The sequence below is a fragment of the Pogoniulus pusillus genome, chromosome 7, assembly GCF_015220805.1.
Source record: "Pogoniulus pusillus isolate bPogPus1 chromosome 7, bPogPus1.pri, whole genome shotgun sequence".
Classification (NCBI taxonomy): Eukaryota; Metazoa; Chordata; class Aves; order Piciformes; family Lybiidae; genus Pogoniulus; species Pogoniulus pusillus.
This window is the reverse complement of record NC_087270.1, coordinates 14,687,397-14,705,753: the sequence shown is the minus strand read 5'-3', so window position 1 is coordinate 14,705,753 and position 18,357 is coordinate 14,687,397. Positions and strand designations below refer to the sequence as shown.

The 18,357-nt window shown below is 42.1% G+C and overlaps 1 protein-coding gene and 1 long non-coding RNA gene across 8 annotated transcripts in view; both read right to left on the bottom strand.

Annotated features, from left to right (window-relative positions):
• LOC135176741 (uncharacterized) overlaps nt 1-6,841 on the bottom strand; it is a 77,680-nt gene extending 70,839 nt beyond the window's left edge. For both annotated transcript variants that reach the window (XR_010302804.1, XR_010302803.1), the window contains exons 1-2: nt 6,743-6,841; nt 5,481-5,571 (exon numbers count right to left, since the gene is read on the bottom strand). This is a non-coding gene — a long non-coding RNA (uncharacterized LOC135176741). The remainder of the gene's footprint in view (nt 1-5,480; nt 5,572-6,742) is intronic.
• A 254-nt stretch (nt 6,842-7,095) lies between these two features.
• CCDC85A (coiled-coil domain containing 85A) overlaps nt 7,096-18,357 on the bottom strand; it is an 81,091-nt gene continuing 69,829 nt past the window's right edge. For 2 of the 6 annotated variants that reach the window (XM_064146034.1, XM_064146040.1), the window contains one exon: nt 7,096-9,065. In XM_064146034.1, the coding sequence (XP_064002104.1) occupies nt 8,976-9,065 (90 nt within the window). In that variant the 3' untranslated portion in view covers nt 7,096-8,975. Of the gene's footprint in view, nt 9,066-12,418; nt 12,521-15,393; nt 15,514-16,744; nt 16,844-18,357 lie in introns of those variants that run through there. The other 4 variants (XM_064146042.1, XM_064146032.1, XM_064146035.1 and 1 more) reach the window with 4 other exon arrangements.

The following is an 18,357-nucleotide window of genomic DNA, read 5'->3' as shown; positions in this document are numbered from 1 at the left end:
CCTGCCCCCCCCACACACTTTAGAAGTTACCCAGACTAGTCTCAGCCGGCTCTGGGAATATGACTGAAGCTTATATTTACAGCTGGCACAATATACAAGCAGCTATTTACAGTAGATACAGTTATAGACAGAAATATGAAAGGTAAAAGGTAATACAGAAACACAACGCCCTTCTCAGAAACCCGAGTCCCCAGGAGGGGCTCTCAACCACCCCTGCACCTTCCCCCTGCCCCTCTCAACCTTACCCCAGTCCTAAGGAAGAATGGAGGTTCGGGCAGGGGGTTAAGAAGCACAGGTGAGTCCAAATGGAAGGCGAGGTTAGGGAGCAAGATGTTGCTCAGCCAGCAGCCCAAGGCAGAGTGAGCTAAAATGGCGGCAGCGTTATGTAATGTTCACACTTCTCCTTCCCAAACTCCCTTGCGAGGCTCTGGGGGAAGCAGCCATCACCACTGCTTGCCTTTCACAGCCTAGGATCTACTTATTCTCACCCACACGTTCTACCCTGCCTCAAACTAGCACCGCAGCTGAGGGGAAGCAGGCCCCAGAACAGACAAAGTGGTGCCCAGCTGCAAGCCTGAGGGGAAACGACAAGAGAAAGGACTCCTTGGGGGCAGAGGTGACCCTCCCCCCAGCCTTGCTGTCCTCTCCGGCTCTGACACACACAAGACACAATCCGGGACAGCACAGCCAGATCAGAGCTGGCATCTCAGGGCATGTCCTGTGGTGCCAGGCAGTAAACACAGCCCCCAGCTATGCAGATGTCCTGACGTGATCCCCAAACCCCAAAATCTTCACCCCATAGTAAGAGCCCGCAGGGTCTGCTGAGCGGCTCCCTAGGCTGGAGGTTAGGGCAGAACCAAGCCCCTCAGTCACTCCAACAGCAGCACAACCAAAGCAGAGAGGAGACTTCTAACTGACACCGCTGAGGGATGCTGCCTGCTAATTATTTCATCAAGATCAAAACCAGTGCAGATAAGATTTTATCTCAGCACTACTCAGTAGCATATCAGATCACTGAATGCTATCAAAAGCCATCTTCTCTCTATTGTTCCTTCCTCCTGCCAAGGCAGGGACATTAGCAGGGAAAAACTCAAGCATGTGCTCGCACGGACCTTTTATCTGAAAAAAGGCAGAGCCTCAAAGGGCCAAGGCAAACTACTCACTCTGCAGTAATCACCTGTTTTGGTGGGGTTGAGTTCTTTTGCTAGTTGGGGGTGGGGGTGGTTTTTTGTTGTTGTTGAGGCAGTCACTCTATCTTATTTTAATCTGAAAATGTCTCCAAAACGGCTTTAGAGCAACAAGAAGGGCTCTGCAGCGGGACCCTGACTGCCTGGACAGATGGGCAGAGTCCAATGGATGGCATTCAATAGCTCCATCTGCATCCCGGCAGATCACCTCCCAACCTGTACTGGTGCAGTTTCTTATTCCTTCCCAGATGCAGGACTCTGCACTTGTCCTTGCTGAACCTCATTTGGCTCCTCTTTGCCCAGCTCTCCAATCTGTCCAAGATTATTATTACCAAACCAAGGTGAACATTTTTTAGAATTCTAGATATAATTAATTTCTGGAAGGCAAAATATTTTGGGTTTTACCCATAATTTATTTACTATGATTAAATGAAGAAGCACTGGAGTCCTCTTAGCTACAAGTTACTTTATCTGGCCACGAGGTGCTGTACCTCTCTGGAGGAAGCAGACCATTCCAAAGGAACATGGTTTACTTTGAAATCACTCATTTTGGTGCCATCAAATGGCAAGATACAAATAACCCATTTGGTTATAGACCTTTTTGCTTTGGGTTCTCCTTTTAACTGGTACCACTACCCTAAAGACAAAAGCTAAGGATCTCTGCTGGGAACTTTATTGATAGATACACAGCCTTTTGGTCATTATAGCAGAGAACAGATTTTGCATCTTTTCATTCACTTCCTACAAACCTGCCCACATACACTTGTAATTTTGTCACCACTCCTTTTTTCAAGTGAGCTATATGACCACCTGGTCTGAACCTCAGTGACTCCAGTCTGCTGCCCAAGTGTGGAAGGTGGTTAATCAAGTCTGAAAAGAACTTGCTTCTAGCATTCAGTATCACAATTTTTTCCTGCCATTTGTTTTTTATTTGCCTATGGCTACCAATGTTAATATTCAGATAAGTCATTCTGAGACACCTAGTGCCAAAAGGATGCTGTAAAATGGCCATAATATAAAAAGTAAAAAAGAAGATAAACTGTGAAAGTCACAACAGCAAGAAAAGAATGCATGGCTCCAACATCAGTGTAAAGTGAGTGACATACAAGAATGCCAGTAAATAAGACTTTAAAATACTTCATAATCTGCTGTGGTTAAAGGAAAAGCCTTATGCAAGACATCATTCTTGTACTCAATTGTAAGGAGACACTGGGGCCCCAGCCTGAAGCAAGGGGTTAATTCTCCAATTAATTACCAGGAATAGAAATATATTTTTCTTACCCAGGCAGTGTAGTGTTACTGTGCAGCCCATCTAGACATGCTATTCCATAATTAATATTAAAGAAAAAGTTAATTCTCCCCTTTGTCTAAATACTTTGTGTTGGCTCAGTTAGGAGTGGCAATTAGCAAGACAGCTTCCCTGAACATTTTTGATCTGCTACAGGGTTTCCTGCTGTGTATCAGAACAAACCTGATTTCACACAATCCATGGGGTTTATGTTGGCTGGATGTCCCAGAATTAAAATGATCTCTCTTTTCCCCCCAAGGGGTTTGTTTATATGCTTGTGGGTTTTTGTGGAGAGGCATGGACCCTAATTTGGCAGTTTTGTTGATTTACACTTCTGCTCTTTCCGATTTCCCTCTTTGTAGCATTCACTGTAGTTTGGTGAAGAAACTCGAACCTGTTATGGTTTGTGCTATAGTTCCCTTTTATTAGCAGGAGCAGAGGAACAGTTCCCATGGAAACGTTCCTGTATTTCATGCTGTGTTTCTCCTGGGATTTTCCAGGTTGTGTAGGGTGGGCTCTAGGGTACTCTGGGGCTTTCTAATGGACACATGCATCAGTCTGTGAACACTTTCCCTTCGGTAGAGAGGGAAAAACAATGTATGTTTAGATTGTGTATTGATGTTTTGGACAATTCCCATCACTCTGACAACAATCATATCCTCTTATAAAAGGCCACCCTAAAACTCAAGAGGGCATTTCCCTTTCACTTGCTGGCCTTTACACTCAAGTCATGAATGATGCTATGGTTTGAGAGGCCTCAGTAGAATCATTTGAGCCACAACGTCCTTGTGTCACTAGAGACCTTCAAAGCTTCTTGAAAATAACATGCTATCAACCCTCTCCTGCTCTGTAGCTGAGGCGTTCAGGGCCCAGGGAACTACTGCTCATGGGACAAGCCTGTCGCTTAGCATTTATCAAGAACAACATTAAACAAAATACAATCACAGGTGGAGATATTACATTACCTTCTTTCTCACACAGCCCTTCTCTCAGGCCCCTGTGATGGTCATACACACAGGTGAGGAGCAGAGCAAATGGACTGTACAACTAGTCACCTGAACACTGCAGAAGATTCACCTGCAGCCTGGATGCTGGCATGACAGGTTCCCATCCCACTTTTCTTTGTTCACTCTCTGTCCGGACTCTGGGGATGGGCTTCCAATGTTATTTTATCCTTTGAGTTTTTCATTTGAAGACTTACTTTAAAAAATTACTTCAATCTGTTCACAATAGCAGGGAAAAAATCCACCAGAGAAACTAGGCCATGGTCACAGCCACGTCATTGAAGAGATAATTATAACCAATTCATATTCCACTGGAGAGTAATTGTCATGTTCTAACAAACGTATTAAATACTCGTTATTATTTTGGCATTTCTTCATGAACCAAGTATTTAGGAAGTTATTTCAAATGGAAGCATGTAACGAAGCCCCTGCAGTCCTTCTCCACCAACCACTAGCAAGAGAAGAACCTCTAATATTCAGACAAAGATGAAGCCACCCAGAGCCTGGCTCCAGCATGGTCAGCAAAGACTTTGCTTTTTGCTATTGCAAATGTCTGAACTTGCTCAGTTAAGGAAGAGTCAAGTAAGGCTTATGTCCCTGGTCCACATTATCTTTTAAAATACAGAACCATAAAATGGTAGAGGTTGGAAGGGACTTCCAGAGATGATGTAGTCCAACCCACCTGCCAAAGCAGGATCACCTAAGGCAGACCTCACAGAAACACATCCAGGCAGATATTTAAAGTCTCCAGAGATGGAGACTCTACAACCAATTTGGGCAGCCTGTTCTGTGCTTCAGCATCCTCACAGTAAAGAATTTTCTCCTCGTGATGAGGTGAACTTCCTGTGTTCCAGTTTTTGCTCACTGCCCTTACAGGGCACCAGTGAAAAATGACTGGCCCCTTCCTCTTGACAACCATCCTTCAGGTATTTGTAAACCTTAGTAAGATCTCCTCTCAGTCTTTTCTTTTTCAAGCCAAACAGTTCCAAGTCTCTCAGCCTCTCCTCATCAGACAGATGCTCCAGTCCCTTAAACATTCTCATAGCTCTCTGTTGGACTCTCTCCAGTGTATCCCTGTCCCTCTTGAACTGGGAAGCCCAAACTGGGACAATACTCAAGATGTGGTCTCACTAGGGCAGAGTAGAGCAAGAACTATCTGCTTTCTTGACCCCAAGAGCACATTGCTGTCCCACGGATAAGTTACTGCTCACCAGGACCCAAGGATCCTTCTCCATGGAGATGCTTTCCAGCAGATCAACCCCTAACCTCTATCGGTGTATAAGGTTATTCCTCCCCAGATGCAGGACTCTACACTTATTCTTGTTGAATTTCATTATATTCCGTTTTGCTCAGCTTCCAGTCTGTTCAGATCTTCCTGGATGACTGCACAGCCTTCTGGTGTATGAGCCACTTCTCCCAGTTTCACATCATCATGGAGTATACACTCTATCCCCTCACCCAGTTCATCAATGAAGTTGAACAAGATTGGACCCAGTACTGACCTTGGGGAACACCACTAGCTACAGGCCTCCAAATAGACTGCACTGTTGATCGTGACCCTCTGAGCGTTGTTGTTTAGACATGGTGTCTCATCCACACCATGTCATTTCTGGGATAAAACAGCATGAACAGTCTGGGAACACCAAGGAGGAGGAGAGTATTTTTTTGTTTTGTTGGGTTTGGTTTAGTTTGTGGGAGTTTTGTGGGGGTTTTTGGGGTGGGGGTGTTTATTTGGGTTTGGTTGGATTTAAAAAAAAAAAAAAAAAAGTTGTTACTGGCAAGATCATTCTCTCTCCTCCTCCTGCAAGTTCTCCTCCCACCTCATTGCCACTACTGCATGTTTCAGCAGTGAATTACCAGCACCAGGCCTGATTGCATGTACTAGGAAGCACCACAATCATGAGGCAGCCCAGCAAACGCCTGTTTGATTACTTAATGCAGAATACAGAACCTGTATTTACTAAATCCAGGCAGAGCTGCTATCAAGTCAGCTGTTCTTACCTTCAGGTTTTCAGATCAGCAGAGTTGCAGAGCCAGGTGACAGCTTGCAAATATTCATCGCTGCGTCCCTGTGTTCACTCTTCACTCAAGCCTGGAAAAACACAAGTGTGAAGACAAAAACATATATATATATATATACACACACACACACATATATATCATGTATCTGGCAGCTGCATTTGCTACTCCATCCTGCAAGAACTCAAAATAAAGGGCAATTTCATCAAGATTTTTCCCCTCTCTTTATGCAAGGAGAGAAGCACCTGAGACAATTTTTTCTGTATCAAAATGGTGAGATCAGTATAAAGAATCCACATCATGCTGGGACTTACTTCAGAATCATATAAAGAATTAAACAAATCAGTGCCCTGGCAAGAGTAATGTCTGTTGAGGGGGTACCCAGCAGAAACTCTGAAAGCCTGTGGGCATTTGGTGTTTGAGAAGTTTGGGCAGCATAAAGGGGCACAAGGCCAGATGCCATCCCCACGCGGCTTAGGCTGATGTCTGCTCAAAATGTTACAAAGGGCACACTGGCTTCATGCCATGTTCCTAAATATGTCCATCAACTGCAACCTGTGAGGAGCAGGCTCTGATGAAACCATGCATTTGCTGAAAAGCAAACTGTCCTTCTAACTCTCCAGCAAAGCCACTTTTCTCCACCCTAGAATGTAATATCCACTGACTACATCTGCTGCCTGAGTGACACTTAAAATCCACTCACACTGTGATTTTAGAGCTCATTCATGCTCAGCTCAGAAGCTTGGAACGGCCCCAGAACAATCTGCACTGAACGAGAAATCCATGACACTCGGTGCAATTACAGCTTGCTGAAAAACACCTAACCACGTGGGCAGACAGCAAGAGAGAGGAGAGGAGAGGAGAGGAAGGTTCACCGCTACCACAGCCATTTTTATTCATTACTGCTGAGATATATCAGCAGGCTACAGGACTCCTTGTGAGCTCTGATGTTCTTCTGCACACACTGTTCGCTTTGCTCCTCTTAACAAGCTGTATTTTAGGAACCCCCAAAAGATTTATTAGTTTCAAGACACTGATAGTACTAAGTGTTTTTCCCCAGAAAATTTAGTGCAAGTTTCCTGTTCACGGGCACAGCCAGTAAAAGGCAAACTTTCCTCTGCACTTCCCCGCGACACAAGAAGCACGCAAGGAAGGCCACGCCCAGCTGGGGAGAGGAGGTCACTAACACACAGCAAGACACAACCGGCCTCCCCCAGCACCACAAACACGTCTAAATCTCTTACCTGAGCAAAATTGCTCCAGAAGTTCCACGTCGCTTGTCTCAAAGCTGCAGTATGCAAAAAAAGGACGGGAAGAGTCCCACACAAATGCCCCAGCACAATTAGGGATGTAATGTGTCACACCTGAGGCACACAGCTGGTGCCAGGCTGGAGCTGCCTCATTTAGCCTAAAAGGGAGAATTAAGTCCACCTGTTTGAGGGTTTCTAAGATACCTGGAAAGTGAGTGAAGAAAACCCCACAACCTCCACCTAGTTCCACCACTAAGCAGGGAACATTTTAAATGGCAACTTCAAAGCAAAATGTGTGCAAGCTCAAGCAGCCGGTGGCTTTGGTCATTAAAAGAGAGAAAAGACAGTGAGATATTATAATTTATTACTGCTACTAAGATGAACACAGATACCTGATACCCAATCTTGTATGCAGAACTGTAAAAAAATAGTTTTAATACAGTATCAAAATTTACACAAGTGTACTGTCAAAAGACCAGTGTCCCTCAAATTAGCCTTGCACATACATATTGCAGGCACTAGTACATCTTTCACCACTTTTCATACATTTATATAGATATATAGGAATATAACAATTGAATTAACTATGCCAACAAGATGATGGGAGAAAACAACATGTAAAATAGCAGACAACTGCCTGGGTTAAAGCTAAGAAATTATGCCAGAGTGCAGTGCTCCAAAAGGAAGGCCAGATTCTTCATGTCCAACTCAATGAGAAAGAATGAACTGGAGATTTTGACCAAGAAAGCAATGCTGGATCAGAGGCCTTAGGTTGAATAGTACCAAGTCAAAATAACAACAGAAACCAGTATAACTACTGCTGCAAATTAACACACTTTTTCTGAAGACACTTAGCAGATTTACATCACGCTCCTTTATAACAAAAGATTGTACAGCAACCGAGCTACATTCCACTGCAAACAGCATGTTGCAAGCTCAGAGAAAACAGAGGCTCTGACTTCAGTTCAAATCATAATAACCAAGAACAAACCAGAAACCCAGGAACTGTTGCATTCCTATTTTAATTTTTTTTTTCAAACTTTCATTTGTCCTCTTGATTTTTAGCTATGGTAAAAAGTTAAGCAACAGCATTCATTCACAAGCCTGTTGCACATTCATACATGAAACTATCATTGCTTTTAGAGATACACAAAATACCTATCATTGCAGTTCAATACACACAACTAGTATCATACATATAGATAAAAATAAACTAAGCACATCTAGGGCGCCATCTGGTCAGGCAATCTGAACAAGAGCTTTCTGTCTCATAATAATGAAAGACAATTCTGAGTATAATAAAACCTCCTTCTTTTAAAGAATGCTACTGTGGCAAGAAAAGCTTTTTTATAATGCACTGCAGTCTTTTAGATCCTTATAGACTTCTGCTAAATAAATCAGCATGTCTCTAAATTAAACAGTAGAAATTAGTGTCCTGACAATTGGAAAATACTCTTCTAAATAAAACTCTGATCGAAATTCTGATCTGAGACCTGTTAATAGTGACATCTAAGTGTTCTGTTCATGAGAGGGTTGTGAACACTGTACATGTCTTCAGAAGATGTGCAAAGTGAATTGAAGAGAGAGTTATCTTTACTTTCATTTAGAAAGAAATTGTGTTTCACTACAAGCACTGTAGTTATGCTACACTACTGGCTGGTTAGGAGACTTTATGATCTTCAAGCACCTCCAAAGCAAAAAATAATCTGAGAATCGCCTAAGCACCATTAACCAGTATTTTACAGACTGAAGGGTGAGTTACTAAGAAGTGACTTTCTCAAAACTGCAGAGACCAAAGGCACAGTTTATCAACATCTCTCCAGCCTGGTGAATAGCCTCTGTTAAATCCAGTGGATCCTTCAGACTTACTTGAGATTCACTGCAACTCATCAAAAGAGAACTTATTTCACGTAACTCCTGCAGATTCCCAATTATCTTTTAGTCAGGATGGAAATATCTCAGTGCTTCTAAACGAGGTGTGTTTGAACGTCGATGCAGTGGCAATGCTTCAGTAGCCAGTACACCAGAAGAGCAGTTTCTGGAGGACCCTGACAACATGGCTCCTAAAGACATCTGTGCAGAATCTCTGCTAGTTCCCAAGGGAAGTCTTTTGTAGTGCATACAGACACCTTGTCATCAGCTGCAAAGTTGCTGTGGATACAATCAGTTGTCTCTCAGCAGCAGTTCAAATTCTTTCTCTTGAGAGAGAAGACTTGCTCAGGCCCTTCTACATAGGTCCTTTATACTGATTTCCTGACAAATGTTGTCTAATTCCAGGGCACGACCCGGCAGCATCTCCAAGTTTCCTCCACACAACCTAAATGGAAGGATGGAAAGAGATCTCATTATCACCAGTTAAGATGTACTGGATTTCACATAGACATGCATCTGGAAATGCCACACATTTATCACATGGATCATGCAGCACAGGTAAGGATGAATGGGAGTGGGACACAACAGGAGAAGTGAACATTTCTAAAGTGATATAACATTCCTTCTGACACAGAAAGCACATGCTTCATGATTAAAAACAGAGACAAATGAACTAGACGTGCATCACAAGGATGTTTTACGCTTCAGATATAAGACTGAGGGCATTTACAGGCCTCAGCTGAAGCTTCATTCAACTACTTCCCAAACCACGTCTCTTGCAGAACGCGATTCAGAAGCATGAATCTCAGTCCAGAGGAGTCTAAACATTTCCAGATTAGAAGGCACAAAGCAGTTCTCTTCTTTTACAAAGAATTTACTTGTTCTCTTAAAGTCAAGCAAGGTATTAAAAGGGTTTATTTCATTTGTTCTTCCATGAGATGAGAGGAATTGTACATGGAGTCACCGTTGTACACATTCCTGTGTGTTCTGTTGAACCAAGGTGAAATCTGCAATTTAGTAGAAGTTAGCAGGGTTTTCCTTAGTGTGGACTATATGTTATAAAGGTTTCCTTCCTCACACTCAGATCTACTTATGCATAACATCCATTTTACAAATGATGGAATTACAAATGCAGAGTATTTGTTGCCCCAAACAACCTGGGTAAGTGCTTACAATAATTTATAAGAAGATTGACCAGGAGCATCAGTAGCTTGTTTTGTATCACGAGGCATCTATTCCAGGGGCCACCAGAAACAGGACTGCTCATTACCACCATACTGTATATTGCAATTTAAGACTATTTCTGTTTAATAATAATTAACTAGAAACCAGATAAATTTTAACTGCCACTAAACCATTCATTAATCAGGGATACAACTGTCAAAAAAGGACTTATCATAAAACTTGTTTTCTGTATTGTGAAACACTGTACTATAATGAAAGCATGATAAATGGGTTTTCAGTGAAACCTCCCAAATTAGCAGTCTCCTCCCTAAGCCTCTGCAAATGAGGGAAGGCTGGATTTGATGAGACAGGCATTTCTTTTCAACATTTAGTAGCTGATTTTCCTAGCTTAACATTACCAAAAAGTGTTTTGAATAGCTTTTTTTGAGAAGGCATTATTGTACACATATATGCCTTGCAACAATTCTTTGAATCGATAAACATTAGACAATATTTACCACGCAGCTACTGCTGACACAATAATAAAGTAAAAGGTGACACTTTCAAAGTCCTTTATTTCCAGCCAAACAAATGACCCTCGATTACTTGAAAGGCACAAACGCACATGAGACAGGCCTGGAAAGCTGACATCCTAAGCAGAATTGACAAAGTGGAGTCAAAAGGAATTTTCCTGTCATTTTTATGGGAGGATAAATCTTTATTAGCAACTACTTTCAGCTTGGGGAAACAGTACAACAGATACCTGGGTCTTGAAGGCATCACAATAATTTGCCTCTTTTTCAGGAAAGGCATCACAACAATCTCATTTACCTCATTTTCAGAAACATAGGACGATACAGGCTAAATTTCTGCAGATTTATCACCAAACTCACCTTTTGTGCTGGGTTATACAGTTCCTTTCACACACATGATAGCTGTACATATTGCTGCCTTCAGTGCACTTATTTTTTTAAATCTTCTGCATTGTATATGTATTTTGTATTTGTATATAAGGTTGTTTTCTTCTCAATTCACTAGTTCAACACTGATTTGTTACAAACAGCATTAATGGAATTATTGTGCATCCCTCAACACATTTTAAATAGTTAAAACAGAGCAAAAGCCCAATACCAAAAACTCCACTCAACATTTCAGCAGTCACCTTGACTGAATAAAGGACAGCTACGAGGTTCATGATACACTTATGATGATTCATTTCAGGCTTACTTCCAACACACCAGAGTGAGAGGATGGAGAAATCCACTTCCTGGGAGGCAGGCGAAAGCCTGCACCCTACAAGAGCAGCTATGTCACCAGACAGCTGTCACAGCATTCAAGGGGCATAGTCCTTCATGGTGCAGCATGAAATAACTGATCCCTGGGTTCCTTGACCCCATCAACTCCATATGACATATGCTATTTTGCTTTTGGCTCCCAGCTCAAGTGAGTGTGCTGTAGCCCTGTGAAGAAAACTTACTCAGAGCCTGAAGAAAAACAAGAAGAAACTCTTCTAGCTTTAATCCAAATATTCTTGTGCTTTGAAATTACCTCCATGCTTACTAGTACATGATAAACTGCTTCTAATTCTGCTGCTACATTCTCCTTAGGCAATACAAGTATATAAATACAAAGCAAAAAACCCCATTCCCCAATACATTGATAAGGTGGTACCAATAACATATACACATCCAGATAACACATCTGTTATCTTAAAAAAGTATCAACATGATCATACAACACCATAAAGCTCCTACAACATGAATTACACATGCAAAATGCATTTTGGTATCAAGATTATGTATCAAAATTACAGAACCCAAAATTCCACAGGCAAAACGATGCCAAGCCAAATGTTTCATGTAAAACACCCATAGAACATAAAGCTGCAGCAAAAAAAGTGAGCTACAAACTGTAAAGAACTGCAGTGAAAATTCAAAAGAAAAGAAACATCGTAATTACCACAAATCCATTGTACTTTTAACATGGATTAGATGAGCATAAGAAAAAAAAGTAAAACCAGAAAGGAAATAATCAACTATTTTAAAAGTATAATAACACATCAACTGTGAAATCAGAAAGATATTATAGAAGTCAGAAGAAAAGGCAGCATTTCGATTCTAGCAAAAGAGCTTTGAATGGGAACAAAGAGAAAGGCAGAATACAAGTGTATAGTTGGAACTGATAATGTCAAATTTAGTATATTAGCATTTTAGAAGTGGAATTATCTGCATCACAACAACTTTTATGGATTGCTATTAAATATGTATTAGTTAGAGACTGCTATTTTAACCATAAACTGCAAAGGAATAGTGTAGCCAGGAAAATACAGTGGTGTCATTGCACAGATGGGGAAACTGAGGCTGCCAGACTTCATACTTGCCAAAGTTTTCTCTGAGTCATCAGTATTTTATCTAGATATATTATCACACATAGATTTTTTCTGATCAATAGTAACCAATACATTAAAATTATAATCTTCCTAATAAACCAGTAATTGTACTACAGAAACAATAATTGGCTTAATTTTCATAGAAAATCTTCAATGGCATATTGTCACCATTTAAACAAAAAATACTTCGCATCTTCAAATGTTTCCAGGCTCAATAGGGAGCATAAAATTAAACACCTTAAACTTACATGGCACATTTCTCCAGCCATGGCTTTTTCTATCTCATTAAGGCAATGGCAAGAGTCTTTAACAGCATGCTGATTTATATTTTCCTGAGCTTCCAAGACAAGAGCATTAAAAAAAATAGAAAAAGAAATAAAATTTATTTAACAGCTTTGCTTTGCAGCCACAAAGAATAGCAGTAGTATGTTTAAGCCTTCATGGTTCCTTCTTGAGTATGGGCATACATACATAACTGACCAATTGCATACAAAGCTAATTAAATTGATTACAGTCCTCCAGATTTCAGGGCGAGAGGGATCATTAAATCCTCTTGCCTGACCTCCTGGGTACCAAAGAACACTTAGTTTGCTACAACAAGTCCTATACTTACTCTCAGACCTTGTCTGATTAAAACACACCTCATTTTAATTAGTAGACAGCACTGTGTAGCTTCCAGTAGATGATACTGAACTCAGGACAGGAAAACTCAAAGCATGTTTTGCAGATAAGCCTGTGTCCTTGAATACTCAGGCATTCAGATTAGATAATGACCATTATTTCATAAGTATAAACTCTGGCCTGCAAAGCAAACCTGAGTCGAACATGTCTAGCTCCACACACGAGCATGTGCCTCAGTCATACATAACTTGCAAAAAGAAGCAAACCCACGCTGCTATAGGAAGTAACTGCTTAGATAATCCTAGTGACACCACTTGCACGTGGGGAATTATCCCCTAACTGAAGGCAGGGTGGGGAAGATCACTGTGGGGACAAACACAGTGCAATCCCTTCTTTCAGACACCCCCTTATGACAGGTCAGGTCATGGAAGAACCTTTCTCTGAGCAGCCTCATGGCAAATTTCTATCTGTCCCTTTAAAATGCATTCCTGCCCTTTCGATTCCTTGCTGTGCAGAAGGAGACTGCACTATTTACAAGGGTTTGTTACAAAGACTTCTTCTTTTTTGCAGGAATTCTAAAGCACCAAACCTGTGAAGAAAAGCAGGCTCCTTCTTTGGCTTGTTCTTCCTCCTGAATGTGATTTTGCTAAGCGATGCAAGTGGGAGCTCTGCATTCCCCAGAAAGGCAGGATCAAACCCATATGCTTCACAGTGGGAAACAGCAGGGTCTCCCCTCTGGCTGGCGGCTGGGGAAGGCTGGGCAGCCTGCTCAGCTAAGAGCTCATTTCCCGTTTCGAATATGAAAGTATCATTTATCTCTATTTCTGCCTACTGCAATACCTCCTAGCAAACTAAAAGCTGAGCTTTCACATCACATTGAACTAAATTCTGTGTATTTCTTATCAATCCATTTCAGCAACCAAGGTATCAGCTATTGTTCAGATATTTCATTTACACCAACCAGTTCAAGTATTTCACTTAGATCAACCAGCTATTGGAGTTTGTCAAAAGCATGTTGTTAAATGTTCTGTTCAGAGAAGTGTCTTTTCCAATGGGTACTTCAGGAGAACTACAAAGGTATTGGTTTTTTTTGAGTACAATTGTGCATGACCTCCTGACACCATAACCTACCAAAGCTGTATTTTCTTGGCAGCAGCAGGTTAATATATGGGAGATGCACACGAGGCCTTGAGCACTGGTGCTCCTCAGCAGCCACGAACAGTGGTTCATTATATTTCTCCTGTACAAGGGCAAGACCAGCATATACACAGGCAGACTGCTGTTGATGGGTATGTGGTCAGGGGTGGCCATTACAGAAGGGATCTGCAATTGCATGCACATGGAGGTGGGCTGAAGCCTTCCCCACTTCAAATGCCAAGGTGGCCGCAGTGAAGCTCTGCAAACAGGTTTTATGTTACAGGAATGGATTTGATTGCTGTAATTTGTGTACACTTCACTTGCATAAACCTATTTCTACAGGTTCCATGGAAGAGAAGTCAATGTCACCCAGACACATGGAAGATAACCACCTTGCGCGTAAACTGAGATGTCCAGGCAAGGCAACAGGACTACTGAGCAACTACTGCGCACTGTGCATCTCCACAAAGCTCAAAACCTGAGCAAATGTCTATAGAAGTCCCTCTATTTCTCCACTGAAGGAGTGCAAAACATACTCTCTGTAAGTAACCAGTATGTCCCTGCAACACCTGTATAGGTGGGGAATAATACTCATTTAACTGAATTAATATTACAGCAGTTTAGTTAATGAGTGGAGTACAGGAGAGAAGATGTGCACAAAGTGGCAGGAAAAAGAATCACGTCAGAGACAGCGTTAGGAACATAGAGTTCCTGGTCTCTGCTCAGGTCACCAGCACTTCCCAACGCTCTCCGGTGAAGCACAAACACAGCTCGACGGCCATACTTCATTCAGGCAGACAGCAAACTCAGCCACCTGTTGATCCAATAAACCATTGCATCTTGTAACAACCTTCTAAATGCCATTATTGCAAGAGTTTCACTGGTGGCAGAGGTAAGAACTTGCAAATTTACCCCTCTAACTGCTTCTGTCAATAGCTGCTTATCAATGCACCAGAGGTCTTTGCAGTCCCACCCTGACCTAAATTGTATCTGCTCTCAAAGAATTTTCAACACTGATCTTGGGAACATGATTCATGGTCTTCAGCCCAAAGTTCTGCTATTTTTATTATGGATTTACCATGTACATTAGCTTCATCATTACATTAAAGTGTTTCTCTCTGCATGAGTTCCAGGAATCCATTATATTCCACCGGCGAACAAATATGCATCCCAGATGAAACATAAAGACTTCCTTACTCAGAAAAGCACCACTTTCAGCTTCATGAAAAACTCAGTAAGTGATTTGAAGAGCACCTACTGCTGGCATCATCCCCACTGTAAGGGCCAGATCCCTCCTCCAAGAAATACAGTCCAGAGATGCGATGAGTGACACACAGAAAAAACAATCCCACTCACGACAGCAACATCCCAGCAGTGCCCACAGGAATGTTGCTAGGACAATACAACACATGTTGAGTAACAGACACAACGTTTTGCATGGACTGCACCAGAGGAGCATTACCTTCAGAGCATTTACCACTGAGTCAGACTGCTGAGAAGCTGAGCCATGTCCACTGATGCTAGCTGGCTCGTTTGCAGAGCAGTAACTCCCCTCCGCCCCTCCTGGCATCCTAATGGGATCCTTCGCAAAAAATTAAAAACTATTTAATAAAGAAAAGGGTTGGCAGCTATTTAAAACAAATGTCAATTATTTACTGTTCTTGTTAAAGAGGCTGAGAAGCACTGAAGGCATGTTTTACTCTCAAGTTCCTCATCTTTGTGTAGCACAGTAACCATGATCCACTTGAGGCAGCTCAAGTGTTACTGTTGAGTGTCACTCGCCCTCAGGTGTGTCTCTCTGGAAAATCAGGACATAGCAATAAATACGTAGGTACACTGCCTCACAAAACTGCTGCGGGGTTCAGAGAGATGATTTCAACTCCAGTGGAAGGTTCTGAGAATGTCTCGTTTTATACCGGTAATTCTGGAGGTTGTTTCTTCCCTTTTCTAAACACTGTTGCAAGGTTTGCAACACAAGCTTAGCCACAGCCAACCAGGGAAGGAGCCAACAGCTCAGGGCTGCTAGCTCGATGCTTCCCTGCCCCTGACTGCTCCAGGGCAAGGGAATGTTCCCCTGCTTGCCTGTGAAATGTCAGTTTATACCCAACAGTGACGACCTCAGGGGCCTTTTCCTTCCAGTGAACACCTGAAAGGGTTCTTCAGGACAATGCCAAAGAAATGCAAGCTCCCTAACCTCTTACAGCTCAATAACCTCAAACTTTGCAGTATGTAAAGCATCTCCTGGAGTGACTGCAGTGCCCAGGTAACCTGAGCAAGCAGCCACCTTTGGAGGAGTGCTAAAAATACCCCTGCTGCATTCATGGACAGCAACGTGATAGCTGCATCGATAAAGACAGCCCAAGTAGATGCTTCCTAGGTGCTTTCAACTTGACCTGCTCTCTACTGTCATTCTGCATGCAGAATATCATTTTGGATTTTTTTTTTTTGGGGGGGTGGGGTTGATTTTTGTTTGGTTTTAAAATTGCAGAATATATGGAACAGCTTCGTATTAACTTCTGCTTTCATAGAGTAAGGAACATGCAAGAACTATTACAAAATAACATAGCAGCAGTTCCTGCTGGAATGTGTGGGGAATGCATTTCTGAAGGGAAAATGACAACAGTGGAAGGAGCCTCTGATTAGAATCACTGCCCCTGCTGAGCACGCACATAGCACATTGCTTTCTTTTTGGAGGTGTCTAGAATCTACATGATAGGAAAGATGAAGGCAGGCATGGGAGAAAAAGGGCACAGAGAGATGACATGAGGCTGAACTTCACAGATCCAGTCTGTCTGAAAATGTTTGATAAGTACCACAGTCCAAATTAAGTTGGTATGTTGTATGTGGCTTCACCAGGATATTCTCAGGCCTTTGTAACCAGCAGTGTCAAACGGGCACATTGCAAAGACAACCTGTGCAGTACACAATATGTTAGACTCAATCCCAGAAATTCTCTGCAGGACTGATCCTCACATATTCCAAAACACCCTAAAAACAGAAAGGAAAAAAATATTTATATATATTTATAGATACATAAAATGGGGGAATGCTGCATACACTAAGCCCACAGAAAAGGTACCTTGAATATGAATATAAAATCTGTTTGGTAAATCTTTTTTCCAGTGTGTGCTGCTCAGCAACAGAAGTAGAGCAGACCGTAACAGTGGGCACTAATGGGTCTCATAACTGCACTGACAAATCCAGCACATGCTGAGGGCAGCACGCAGTGTATCATCCTACAGTTTTTCCACAACAGTGACTATTATCAATTTGCTGTGATGTATGGAGGGACGTTTGGACTTATTTTTCTTTGTGAAGGATTTATAGGTCTGTTAGTGACTGGGCAGACTCACTGCTGCACTTTGGGAAAGAAAATGAAAAACAATGGGGTAGTAAAGCAGATTGGAGCAATTCTGGGTTAGGATAAACTCCCTCAGTCAGTTTTAATTTTTTTGCAAGTCAGAGTATTCTGACTTCAGGGCCAGCAAATATTTTGGTCAGTTTTGAATGGTAGATAAAAACATTGCTATTAAAAAGCTGGAAAGATTAGTACAGATTGTCTGTCTGAATCCTCCCGAACATGAGAAAACCCAAAAGTCCTGAGAATTGTGCCACTGGCAGAGTTCAGGCCATCCTCCAGGCAGCTGCCCTCCACAGCCTCCTCTGTGCCATATGAGCAGATTTTCATCTCTCTTCATACGAAATTTATTGTGAACACACCACCTTAAGCAGATAGCATTCTCAATGCATATCGGTAGGAGACTAAAAATGGGTAATTTACCTGCAGATATCCTTCTGTCTCCTCCATCTCTCCATGACAAAAGACGTAGCTTTTTCTCAAAAAATAAGGCAGGTTTCACAGCCCTGAAGCCACATCCTTCAGCTCAGGGACTTCTCATCTCAGGTAAGGTCACTACACAAACACAGTATAGCTTTTGCTTTCTATGGAAGAAGCTTATACTAGCCGATGATGGGGATGAGACCAGCCTGAACAGGTGTCTCCTGCTCCTCAGCAAGTCCTGTGAGCCCAAGACACTTTAGCACTTCTGATTGCATCATGAGTTTACATTCAGGAGGCAGTGAAGGAAAACAATAGGAAAAGGCACTTTGTCAAAGTGACAGTGGCTGAAAACAAGGTGCCTCAGGAGACTTGAAAAGTGCGTTTTTCAGACCTACCATTGCAGCTGCTGCTTGCCAGTGGAGAGCGTGGCAACGTTTAACCTTCCACCAAAACTTGACTTGAGTTTCCTTGCACTCAGTTACTTCTGTGCCACTGCCCAACTCACAGTACAACAAGATCCTGTGCAGGATCTTGAGGACAAAACCAAAATCTTGTTTCCTTCCTTCTCTTATCTAGCTCCACACACAGCACTTGCATTCACATTCAGCCAAATAGGCACCCCATATATCCACACATTTTGGACAG